The sequence below is a fragment of the Manis javanica genome, chromosome 6 (genome assembly GCF_040802235.1).
Source record: "Manis javanica isolate MJ-LG chromosome 6, MJ_LKY, whole genome shotgun sequence".
In the NCBI taxonomy this organism is placed as follows: Eukaryota; Metazoa; Chordata; class Mammalia; order Pholidota; family Manidae; genus Manis; species Manis javanica.
The window spans coordinates 52764790-52778553 of record NC_133161.1 but is presented as its reverse complement, the minus strand read 5'-3'; the positions used below and the strand labels follow the sequence as shown (position 1 = coordinate 52778553).

The following is a 13764-nucleotide window of genomic DNA, read 5'->3' as shown; positions in this document are numbered from 1 at the left end:
AAAAATCTTTTTTCATGGGCAAAACAGGTAGTTTTCAAGATTATATGGATTGGCTACAAATGTTGCACAGGAATTGCCACCCTTGGAGAAATAGGAATGAGAATCCAGCCAGTCCCAAAGTCAGTATCTTCAAGAATCATTCCCAAGTTGGATTCCAAAGTGTGCCTGGTGCAGTGTGCCTCACTTGAAGAACTTTCTGCCTAGAATATATGTACATTTGTTTCAAGAAAACGTCTCAAGTATGATGTTGTTATAGTCCATAAGATAGAGAATTAGGACATATTTGAGCTTACAAAACAGGGTTATTATTGTTTGTGTTCCTGCTTGTATGAGTGGCACAAGTAGGTGTGGGGTGTACTTTCATTAGGATCTATAGCAAGCGTGGAGGGGAGGACACTTAGAGCCCTCACCTACTGCCTGAGTTGGCCAGGGTTTCCATACTGAAGTATCACAGACTGGGTGGCTTGATCAACAGAAATTTACTTTCTTATAGTTCTGGAGGCTATAAGACTGATATCAAGATATCAGCAAGGTTGGTTTCTTCTCAGGTCTCCTTCCTTAGCTTGTGGATGGCTGTCTTCTCCCTGTGTCTTCACATGGTCTTCCCTCTGTGTGTTTGTGTCCTAATCGCCTCTTCTTATAAGGACACCAGTCATATTAAGTCCCACTCTAATGACTGCATTTAGCCCTAATTACCTCTTTAAAGACCTTGTTCCAAATACAGTCAGATTCTAAGGAACTGAGTGTTAAAGCTCCAACATATGAATTTGGGGGGACACAGTTCAGCCCATGATACCTACCAATGTTCAGTATGTGCCAAGGGGAAAAAAAGCCTAATGTGAACAATTGAATTGGCATAGGTCATTTTTATAACAGAACAGTTTGAAAGAAAGATACCTACATTTCTATTCCTTTCTCTATTTGCCTTCATTCTCTGTATTTTCATAGCTTTTATGATCCTACACATTTTTCTTTGTTGGAAATAATTACATATTCCTGGGGGTCATGTTTCATTCACTATACCAAGGACCACTCCAGTGTCAGAGATCATGTGAGGTATAGCCTTTCTATTTCTCTCTCAGGACCAACCACCAAGCTGTACACTGTGGGTGTTTAGTATTGGAGGAGCAAATTTGTGAATCATAAAACTGAAAATCAAAGAAATGGTGGCAACATTTGTTTCTTTCATGATTTCTGACACTGTGGGGTTTAAGAAAAATTACATGTTAGGAATATGCAGAGCATCTTAGCAATGAGCGATTGCTTCCTTTTACAGCTAGCCTTTCATCCCCCACATCCTTCTGAGTCCACAACTAATGAGTAGGAATTTAAGTCGAGGAGGTTTCCATCAGAAAAAATGAAGTGGGTGATAAGGTACATTTCTGGCTTTTAGTTTTCCTACTTGATTAAACTAACCCAGCAAAGTCTCAGTAATTAAGTTTGAACTGGAACAAAGAAACATATCAACAACTTCATCTCAGAAGTGGGTGTTAGAAGGAGGTAAGTGTGTTGGAAGGAGATTTGGGTTTACAAAGACAACCTGTGGTGATTTGGGGCACTCAGTGTGTTTAATGTTCAATTCTGTTTTGTTTTTTGGGTTTTCTTCCCCTAACATAATAAAGGAAATTTTAAATCATGATTTTCTGAGATTTCAGCACTTTTACATATAGTAACATGTTGGAATACTATAATTAAAGTAATATATTTCAGTTTCACAGAAATTATAAGCCCTGCTTATTTTTCAGAATGTCCATTTGGTGGCCAGGTGGCTAGGAACCTTGGAGAAACTCCTTGAAAGATTCAGCCAAGGAAGCCACAGAGATTACAGGGTTTTCATGAGTGCTGAGTCCGCACCTACACCAAATGAACATATCATCCCTCAAGGACTCCTGGAAAATTCCATTAAGATTACTAATGAACCCCCCACAGGAATGCTGGCCAATTTGCATGCTGCCCTCTATAACTTTGATCAGGTAAGAAAGCAGAAGTCTGGTCTGATATAAAAGTCAAGGTCTTCCCGTAAGACTGTGGGACCATCATCTGCTCATGCATCTCACTCAGAAGGACAAAGTAAAATCTTTTGTGCATGTGTGTGTGTGTGTGTGTGTGTGTGTGTGTATTTAATCACTTGAAAGGCTTCCCCCTGTCATCTCCTATGCCAATGGAAAAAATATGTTTGTTTTACCCTAAAACTACCAGCCACATGTGTAAGGAGAATGAACTATAATGAAGAGTATAAGGAAACTGTTCATTGATGACAAACATGGCAGGCGAGCACCTTACCACAGAAAGATGAGCTGTTGTTATTCTTAGTTGTTGAGGATAATGACAACAATAAGGACATGAGGAGAGTTTCAGTATAATATTCATATTTTAGATCTGGCTTAGATACTAGTAAATTTAAAGCCCTTTTTTTCAGATTCTCTCCATAATGCCTTCTTATTTATATTTTCTTTTTCTTCCAAAATAAGACAAATACATTAATACATATATAAATTAATGATATTTCCATTACCACGGTTCTCCATGATTCCAAATTATCACATCTGTCTATATCATAATAAAGCCTTTCAGTTTCCTTTGTTGTTCTCTCTCTGAATTCCCATTCCTTTCTGAAATTTCTTAGAAAACCTTGGTAAACAGCATTCTCTTCAGGAGAAGCAGAATGAGCCCCAAAGAGAAAATACCTATGATTTGGTGATAAATATTCAGCCTCCTGTTAGAAATGTTATCATTCTCTATGAAGCATGCCAACATGCTTAACTTTTTCTCTAGTACCTTCTGGGCCAATACCCAAACCAAAATTATGAAGGAATTATAATAATTAGGCACCTAAGAATACGGTTTTGAAAGTATAGTTAATTACTTAATTAAATAATTGAGTAACTTGTAGTCTATATAAACACAGTAAACAGAAGGCTCTCAAAAAATCTCGATATATTATTTGCAGTATGTTTTGTGTATGTGTATAAATTATAACAAGCATGTGTTTGGCTTTTTTTAATGATCTCTCAATTTATAATTTCTGGCGCTATGACTCCTAAGCTCTTGCCCAAAGTAAGTACAAAAGAGGAGTTTGGAATATTTAAACAGGATTTATCCAACTCTCCAGAACCAATTGTCTTTATTCGTGAAAACTGAGCATTTCATGAACAAATACACTTCGACCCAATTATCCTTCAGCTTTCTTTTTGGTAAGGGCCCCTCTGGTAATCTGATAAAATCATGGACACTCTCCCCAGGGAGAAGCACATGAAAAAATCTGTGTATACTCCCAGGATGAAGAAATCCCCCAAAAGCTATGTATAAATTGCTTCCCTGGCTAAGAACAACCTGTTCTAGTTTATTCATGAAAGTGTCAGTTCTTTTGACTGCTGTCTGGAAAACCACTTATGTTAACTAAAGGTTACATTTATTGAAAAGACTCTTGGGCAGCCATATACCCAGCCAGAAGTCAGGGCATTTTAGGGCAGGCAGTGAGTAGTCCCTATCACAGATCTCCTCCTTTCCCAAGTCTCCGTGTACCATCCTGAGAGTTCTGTGTTGCTGCCGTGGTCTTTCTTTCAGAGACCTATGACATGGAGAGAGGGTGATGAATGCCATCTTCCATGGTACTCACTTGGGGGAGGTAAATGAGTCCCAGTTGCTCCTTATCAGATGAGAAAAGCAACCAAGGGATCTGACAAGTTAACTCTTTTGTTTGAGTGTTTTTGTTTTCATGCTTTAATTTTCAAATCAAATTAAATCTGTCTTTTTAATCTTCCACCCAAAATCAGAATTTACCTCATGTGCATTCATAATGAACAAAGTTTATATAATGTTTGTTATTACCCTGCACATTCCAGAATATTTCTGTAAATACAATCATTAACTGCCCAGGATGCAAGGAACTGTTTCTTACAGGATACTGCCTACCTACACCTCTTTCAGCTCATAACATCTGCCCTTGAAGAAGATGGTTGAACTCTTGTCATGCCCAGATAACCAGACTTTTACAGTGAGAATGTAGATTTCTTTTTTCTGTAATATTTGCAACAGAAACAAATAATTGGTAATTGTGCATGTAGAGTTGGCATGTGTGCATAAAACTCTGCTGTGTGTGTGGATGCCTTTCTCTGTTCACAGTGCTGTTTGTGTATTTTCTAATAGTTTGCTTATCATTTGGTTTATAAAAATACAACTGACTGAAATGTGGAATGTTCGGTAGACTCCTACTTTTTCTTAGGAAAGCCTGATTCATAATTTCTTGCAGTAGCCTTTATATTATCAGAGCATAATGAAGTGGACATTAACTTGTGATTTATATTTTAGCACTGAGAATAAAACTAAATTAGTTATATGAAATATAGATGGAATTAATTTTTAGTCCTTAGTTATTGTATTACCCAAGGTGTTCTGTGGACTATCTGTAATTCAGGGAGGAGTTAAGTGACTTGTTAGATTATAATGCCCACATAAAATTTCAGTACTTCTATTTGATCTCCTAGGAGTTTCTTATATTTAAAAGTAATATACTTTTATATCTTTCAAGATGAATTCCAGTTACATGGTTTCTCTTTCCTTCTTTCATAAGCTTGCCTTTTATTTGGTGGTTTAGAAAAGTTATTTTTAATGAGTGTGTGTTTTCAAGCCCCATAAATTACCTAGAAATAGTCTAGTGATTTAATTGGGTCTGCACTGTATATGACCTGGCCAAATCTGGAACTGCATTTGGTAGTCCCCCTGGATTTTGATTAAAATGATACAAAAAGAAACTAAAAAAGTTCTCTGGTCCTGGACCAAGAGAACAAATTTACTCTTGGTTTAGACTTTTCCAGAAGTGCCCTGAACTCCCACCTCAAAGGTGCTAAATATACTTTGTTGATGACCCAAATTGTCAGATCCATTTTAAATATGCACCAGGAGGTACAGATTCGGCCTTATTGTCCTCTGCTGCCCAATATTAACTGCAGGAATAGTCCTCGACTTCCCTTTGTTTGCCTCACAGAGCTGCCAAATCTGAAAATAGGTAGAGTACTACCTTTAAGTCATAAATCAGATAGCTGTTTTTCACTTTTTAATTTTATGGCTGTTGGGCCATAACCATATCAATGTAGTATGCCAGGATTTAACTTTCCTTCTGCATTTTCAGAAAACACCTTACAGATGTAGTCTACAGGGTGTGTGTTTTCCAGTCTTCCAAATGCCATTCTATCCTCTTGGCAGTGAATTTTTATTTTTATAGTTCATTGAAAGGAAGCCATTTGTTGTGGTAATTGTATTAGTTAAGGTATAATACAAAACAACAGTGATTCAAACAAGGTAATTTCTCTTACACATAGTCGGCAGCTCTGATCCCTGAGACCAGCCACCCACACAGCTGGCAGGCGCCTCACTATACTCAACGCGTGGCTTCCATGGGTGTCAGCCATCATCATTTCTAGTCCACAGAAAAGGGAAAGAGTAGCAGCCAGGCAGGTCGTTTCCTTCTAAGTAAATGACATGAAAGTTATGCACATCACTTCTCAAATTCTAAGGGCAAAAGCATTGTCGTGTGGCATACCTACCTTCAAGGGAAGCTGGGAAATCATTTTTTGATGGGTAGCCAGGGGCCCAGGTAATTTGTATTACTCTGGAACCAGGGGGAATGGAGAGCTGGGGTTAGCCACGATCCTGCTGCAGTGATGAAATGACAATGATGTCCTTTTATCATTCATATTTTTCAAGAACTTTGTGGGGGAAAATGATGTCAAGCAGTATTACTTCTGGTCAAAATGAATCGTCTCATTTTCAAGTGAACTTAGAAGCATTCAGTAGAATAACTGAAGCAAAATAAACACATTCCTCTTAAATGAACAGACTGGCAAATGCCAGGTAGATAGTCTCCTAGTAGGCTGTCCTAGGACAGGCAGCCATGCTTAAAGCCATGCAGGTTACCTTTGTCCTGTGGGTTACCCCTCAAGTCCTATGCAAGATTATTGAAAACTCAGCCCCTGATCTTGGGAACCTGCACAGGTGGATAATCAACATTGTTGTTTTCTCCCAGGATACACTTGAAGTGTGCTCCAAGGAGCAGGAGTTTAAAAGCATCCTCTTTTCTCTGTGCTACTTCCACGCCTGTGTTGCCGGGAGACGGAGGTTTGGCCCCCAGGGCTGGAGCCGCAGCTATCCCTTCAGTTCTGGAGACCTCACCATTTGTGCCAATGTCCTGTACAACTACTTAGAGGCAAGCGCTAACGTAAGTGCAGCAGTCAGATAACCTCCGCCAAGGAGTGCACTGAATCTGCCTGTGGCACTGTCAAATGGACCATAATTTCTCTTTTGTAACTATTATTGAAATAGCTGACACTATATATGCATCTTCTGCCAAGTGTGAAAATAAACCATATCAAAGGTTTTCTAGCAGTACATGCTTGAACTTTATATGATAGGTCACACCAGTTCTACATCAGCAGCTTAGTGCAAAAAAAAAAAATGTCCTTCATTATGTTAACAAAAACAGTGGTTTACATGTGCATATATGCCAGATTCATTAGGCAGGTAATGAAGCATTTGCACAAATGTAATTACATACAGCAATTCTGACAGTTCATAACACTGCATTAATAATCACTACAATTAGTTCTTATGATGGAAGCAATTTACAGCACGTCACATGTATAAATAATGGTGCATTTCCTGCATATGTCATTATTATGTATTAAGGATGCCACCTTGTTGTGACTTTCTCAGTAATGTCCCCCTTGATTTGAAGTTAAAGGTAGATGAATGATTTTATTTCATAGCTTAAATGTTTTACAGATGGAAATGCAAATGCTTCAGGAAGAATATTTGTGTAAACTTATAAACCCAGTGATTGGATTTTAAAAAGGAAGAAACATTTGTAAGACTTTTCTTACTTTGTCTTCATAAGGGGAACTTTCTCCATGCAGTTAAAATTGAGATATATTTGTCAAAACCAAGTAGGTGTTTGTGCTCTAGGCCACATTTTATTCTATAAATGGGCCTTGAAAGCAATTCACCCCTGTTTCTAGGGATAAATGTGTTTTATGTTTTTTTGGTAACCATTGTTACAACTTTTGTTATTGAAGTTTTCTCAGGTTTCAAAGGTGATATAACTACTATCAGAATATGTACACTTAACATAGTGTGTGTTCTACCAGGAAATACATTTTTAATAAGTTGTATCCAGAATAAATGGCTTTAATTTGGTATGCTGATGATCAGTATTCCATATCTATCTTTTTTTTTAATTTATGAGATTTACTTTGATCATTTTTGATGGTTCTAGTAAATATTTTGTGTTGTTCTTATTAGTACATTTTTGTCGAGTAGAAAATGAAATGGACCACTTAATACTTTAATTCTAGTCCTTCATAACTGTCCCATGAGTCAGAGAGATCAGGAATATTCTCCTTTTTCAGCTGAATCCTGTACACGGTTGAGGTAGAAACGAAGAGGACATGTAGAGAAGTTGACTCATTTCTCCCCAGCTCTCACATCTGGTGGCTTGGCAAAGCCAGTTGGCCAATTGAATCATGCTGTGTCCTGCTGCCTCCCCACTGGTGTTTAAGGATCAAAACAGCCTTAGGTTTTTAACATACTCTCTTGTCTCTCAGTTGTGTTGACTCAAGTCATTCACCAAACATCATGAAGCAAGTTACCAGGATTTGGGAATTAAGTTATTATGTACACATAGTTTGTACAAAATGCCCTTTTCGAGAAGATATGTAAAAAAACAAAGATTAGGATTCATGCAAAGGGAATCAGTTATCAAGAAGAACAGATCCCTAGCTGATTAAAATCTTGAGGGAGATACATATCTGATGGCAAAATGTATAGCAAGCATTAATTAAATATAACCAGGAGAGGGAAAATTAAGAGGCCTTTGCTTGCCATTGATTTCAGCTCTAGGAGAAACAATACATGGCTGGTAGAGAGCATGATGCAGTCTAGCCACTTCTCTTTTATTTTTCATTCACATCAAACTGGCTTAAAAGAAAGACATATTTGAGGTTCATTTATTCAAATTCAAATAAACTTGTAGCAAGTACAGTAGAATAGTTGGAGCAATTTTACTTGTTCTGTCACATCATGCCACAAATGAAGGTTATAATTAAGTTTTACTTGAACTGCTGGGAGGCAATATACTGCCCCCAAGGATATAAAGGTTCCTGTCTAGAAAGGCTTCACCACAAACTGGCATGTTTTGCAAACCCAGAGGGAGAGAAAGGGTAACAAAGAGAGGCTTCAAACCCTGCTCAGCCAAAGGAAGAGGAGATAGAGTGATTTCTTGAACAAAACCTGGTATAGTCACTAGTTTGGACCCCTACAGCAGTTATGTAGGCCAGTCATAGCATAAACCAAGCCTTCAAGTCGGTCTGTGGCACAGGGTATTGGTGGACCTGGACTTTTAGAAGGTGATGGAATTCTAAATGCACCCCCAATTCAAATGATACGGGGTTTTCTTTCTTTTCCTGAATCAGACCATAAAACCTGATATAAGTCAGACCATAAAAACATGTCATACCTCAAAACCCTTATGAACCAACACCCTTTCCTGATTTTTAATGTGTAAACTTTCCCTATATAACATATTCTAGGAGCAATTCAGTTTGCTTTAAAATCTGCATTAAAAAGCTCCACTGACTGTATTAAAACACACTGAAAATGAGTCTCTCAAGAAATTCTATGCAGAAGCCTAGACAATTTCTGAACCTCTTTCAAGTGTTCCTGTTGATGAGGGTTTGAGGGAGCATTGTGTTAGTGGGGTATGTGCCACTAGGTGGCCCCTCTGAGTCAGACACCCTGGGCTCAGAAGTGAATGTTGGTGTGATTTTCTCTCCAGGTCCCCTGGGAAGACCTCCGTTATCTCTTTGGTGAGATCATGTATGGGGGCCACATCACAGATGACTGGGATCGCAAACTATGTCGAGCGTATTTAGAAGAATTCATTAATCCATCTCTGGTAAGGCATTTTTAATTCACTTCCTGGAGGAGAAAATTCTGAGATTTTTTTAACTAATTTCACTCTGTAAATAATTATTGACTATTATTGAAGATTGTTGGTCTTCTGTGAGTGTAATCTGGCCTGCCTTCAAGGGAGTTTGTAAATTTGTTTGAAATGCAGAGTTTTGAAGCCCATCCCAAAATACGGAACCAGAATCTGCTTACCAATAATAGCCTTTGGGTGATTTCTGGCACCATTGCATGTGTCTAGGTGAAGCCTTCTCATATGCGACTCAGTCACTAGGCCTTTGGAATTCCCTGTGGGGCAGAACTGACAGTTTCCCCATTTTATGGACAAACTGAGGCTTAGTGATTTGCCCCAGGTCACTTGGTTTTCATGGGCAAAAGCTTACTCCAGAAGATAGGTGTACTGACTTCAATCTGAGGGCTCTGAAATAGGTGAAATCTATCGCTTTGTTCCCTTATCACAGGAGCCGTGGAGTCATCTAGGTTTTGATCACTAATTCTTAACTAAATATGTGCTCACTAAAAATGTGGTGATTAGAGAACCCAGCTCTCCCTTCCTTGAGGAAGGGTAAAGCACCCCAGTACTGGGGTTTAACACAAACTCTTTCCCATTTATCATCTTACCAACCCCATGTCCGTATAGACCAAACACCCACCATGTTTGTGACCAGGGCTGTTTTCTGCCAATGGTTCTCAGCCCTTGCTTTCTATATTGAGGTAACTGAGAATGGCAGCCACACTTTCTCAGGCTTTCTCTCTCTAAACGTTTCCAGGTCCATTGCCTGATAATTTCTTGAACACTCAAGGCACCCTACCTCACACCATGGACAAGATACCAAGTGTGTTTAGAGCAATGACTTATTTTTTTTAATAGTTTGAGTAGCCTCTTGTTCATAATTTCTCTGAGAACTGTCATCTCATAAAAGCATTATATAGTTTTGATCTTCTTATCTATTTTTAGAAGTAATATAATCATATATTAGAACACATGTTATAGTCTAATGTAGAAAATTGGAGACAGATTATTTTTTACTACTTTTAATAATATTAAACAATTTGGGGACAATACAGGAAAAATACTTTCCTGCCACGTGACCATCGTCTGTGTCTCTGATTCTGAGTGTCCTGGTCTTTCCCTAGTTCTAAAGAGCAGGATTGCACAGGTCAGAAGGACACTTTGAATTCACCACAATTGGAAGTCACTCCTCAGAAGAGGTCTGGGAGCAGGTTACCATGGAGATAGGAAAGAGAAACAGTGTTGGTGCTCAACCTTTACAGAGGCTGATTTCTCCAAATGATGGCAGAGGTCAAGGGGCAGAGTGAGAAGCTCACACTGATGTTCCTGCTCGGCTCTCACCTGAGGATAAGGAGTGAATTACTGTTGCCAAGCCAGACAGTCCATTAACCTGCACAAGTCTGAACTCCCATTCAAATAAATATAAAATAAATCTAGATGACAAACCTGTGGGGCAGCAGGACTGTGTGTGTTAGCCCTTTAGAAATGTAGGTACCTGCCCTTCTGTGCAGACCTAGTTTTCAGGACGGACATCCTCCTTTCACAATCTTACATCTTTGCTGGGGAGTGCTACTTTTTCTACTCACCAAAGGCAGTTAAAGCCCTCACTGCCTCTGTGTCCAATGCTGCAAAATCCCAGTTATTTTGTTCTCCTGCAGGTGTTTCCTGCTCTTGATGTTTGTACCATTAGGAACTTGATCTAAGACTTCAGCATCTGAAGGACTCCTTTTTGCCTCTCCTCACATTGGATAGCTTGTTTGGAAATTAGTATCTTTGGTTGCATATTAATGGTGCAGTGTTTAAAGTTCCACCACTTGAAATGTTTTTCATGACCTCAATCTCCTGAGGAGGAAGGATGAGTTTCCTGTTAGATCATGAGGCTGCACTCCAAGGGATCTCCAATGACAACGTGCCAAAGTCAGGGACATATTATGGTCCCATCTAGGACACACACTGGGCGCTGCTAAACAAGTAGAACAGTAAATTACCTTAGGAAAATGAGGCATCAGATCACCTCAAAGTTGTCATATATTAAAAACTAATATTTTATATATAAAAAATAATTTTGGCGATAAACAATTAAGAGGGGCTTTGCAGTAAAAACCAACGAACCAACTAGGGTTCAAATTCAATTCTCCTGTATATTTGCTATGCAATTGCAGGCATACCATTGAACCTGAGTCTCTTTTATCATCTATAAAACAGGAATGGCCCAACTCATGGGTCTGTTGTCAAGTTTAACCATTGGTATACTGTTAGAACAAGATGCCTAAGAAATAGGAGGTATTTCTTATTATGATTTATAAATTTTCAGAATATATATTTCAGATTTGACTATATTTAATCTGTGATTATAACAATGGAGACCATTTATTAAATACCTGCTCTATACTAGGGGTCAGTACTACTCAGTTTAGTGTATGATTTTTCTGCTCACTAAAACCCTGTGAAGTAGGTATTACTATCCCATGGAATCAAAAAAGAAACCTGGGCTTGGAGCTGTCCAACAGTTGGTAAGTGGCTTACACCAGCATGTGAACTCACAGTCAGACTCTTCAGGCCCCGTCCTTCCCCACAGCACCTGCGTTGGCAGCTGAGCTACTGGCTTCAGTCATTGTGGCGCACGTCACCAGGGCACTGCCCATGTGCCCCAGGCACAGTGTGTGCCACAGGGTGGTAACAGGAACAACACCAGACAACCCAGGAGACTCAAGCTCTAGCTCTGGTTTGGCTGACTTTGTGCAGGACCATCTGGTACCTCAGTTTATTCATTTGTAAAATGAAGGTTTCACCTAGAAGATCTGATGTACCTTTCGGCTCTAAAGACATCATGATAATGTAATTCAACCTTGAGTAATTTCTGACAATCCCTCATTGCACTTTGGGGCCATGGCATTTTCTACTCAAAAGGCCGGGGGCAAATGCACTTGGTCAGACTCTTAATGACCTGGGAGCTTCTTGTCAGAACCAAGACTACTTGGAGAGGCAGTGCAGGGGTTTTGATTTGCATTTCCCTGAAGACTAATGATGTTAAGCATTTTTTTACTGTGCTTATTGGCCATTTTTGTATCATTATTGGAGAAATGTCTATTTAGAACTACTGCCTGAGGCAAAACCACCACCTTCTCAAAGGCAAGACAGGCGGCCACTGTGCAGGGAGCTTTGCGGTTCTGTCCCACCAGAACAGCTTTTCAAAAAAACCATTGAGTGGGGAGGAAGAAGGCCTAGAGTCAGAATTCACAGAGCTCACTGAGTACAATGAAATCTTCAGTTTTGTTAAAAGGGAACACAGGCCTTGTGTGTGTGAACCTAGCCTTACTTTTCAAACTTTGCTTGTTTGACATCATAGTAGGAATTTACAGTAGGACATTTCTCAGGCTGTCTTTTTCCTTCCAGAAAACCAAGATGTGCTTGCAAATAATCATGTCTGCTTATGAGGCACACAGAAAACTGAAACTAACATTTGTAAAAAGTCTACTGTGTGTCTCTTACATACCTGGTAAATTCTGTTTGCATACCTGGTCATCAAATTCTTAGAGCCACAGTCATTAGCTTGCTATTATGAGCCCTATTTTACTGATAAGATTGAAATTCATATGAACTGCCATTTTCTTAAGGCCACCAAAACTTCAAGAATGAGAAATGAACCCAGGTCTGTCTGGCTGTAAACCTCAAGCCCTTTCCTGTGCTTTGCTCATTGCCTAACATGTAAAAGACATCCTTCACATGTTTGTAAACACACTACTTGTCTTTCTCAAAAGCATGGACCATTTGTATTCCCACCAACATTATAAAGTCTGCACTCAAGCATCCCTTCCCCACAGCATTCTGACATTTTTAACTGGTTCCACTTTTTGGTTCATTTCTTTGCTTGCAACTCTCATTTTCAACTTTTTGTCCTTATTGAAGGGCAGCTTTACTGTGGCGCTTAAAGTTTCTTTGTACTCTCCAGAGTGAGCACTAACGGGAAGACCAAGTCCTTGTTTATGGGGAATAATGTTCAGTTTGGATGTTTATTCCAGCTTTTGGTTTTATTGTTCATATTTTGTGCCCATATTTTCACTTTCAATAATTTAGCTGTCATAGACCAAAACTGTGAGTTTAAATCTCCTTTACAGTTTGTTTGAGTCAGGTGAAGTTTAAATTTTAATTTTTCTAGTATATAAATATAGAATGACAGCAAATATGAATAAATGAGTAAAAAACCCAAACTAATAGATATTAGTGGTAAGGTAGTACAAGTTGTTTCTCCTCATATTTATTGGGTCAAGATTTGTTTCTGGCTATTTGAAAACTAGAGAACATAAACATCCTCCTGGTATAAAATAGAAATCTGACTCAAATAATTAAAACGTCTTTTGGAATTCACAGACAGCCATTTAGCATAGATTCTAAAGACTCAAGCTGTCTAAGAAATCTGGGACTGAAGATTGGCGCAGGAAGAAACCACTGATATTCACTCATGACATAACTGTAGAAAATCATACTTATTTTATCCCCGTTAGACTGGTAATTCCAGGAGTACCAGGTCATGTGACTCTTTCCTACTTCCAAGGCTTATTGGTTTACTAGGCATTCAGAACATAGTATTGAATAAGCATTTGTGAATATTCACTTTGTCTCCAGGTGAGAGTGAGGGGACCAGAGAGCATTACATACAGTCTTAGAAAACACACACAAAATTTAGAAAATACACAAACCCCAATTTTAGAAAATCTAGGCATGTAGCTGCATTAGGTCGTACTTTTTTTAAAGTAGTACTCCCCTGTACATTTGAGGGTAAAGAGACAGAA

At 38.8% G+C, this 13764-nt stretch overlaps 1 protein-coding gene across 1 annotated transcript in view; it reads left to right on the top strand.

Moving 5' to 3' along the window:
* DNAH11 (dynein axonemal heavy chain 11) overlaps positions 1-13764 on the top strand; it is a 337006-nt gene that overhangs the window by 313708 nt on the left and 9534 nt on the right. The window contains exons 74-76 of the mRNA XM_073238711.1: positions 1746-1973; positions 6026-6217; positions 8828-8947. Of these exons, the coding sequence (XP_073094812.1) occupies positions 1746-1973; positions 6026-6217; positions 8828-8947 (540 nt within the window). The remainder of the gene's footprint in view (positions 1-1745; positions 1974-6025; positions 6218-8827; positions 8948-13764) is intronic.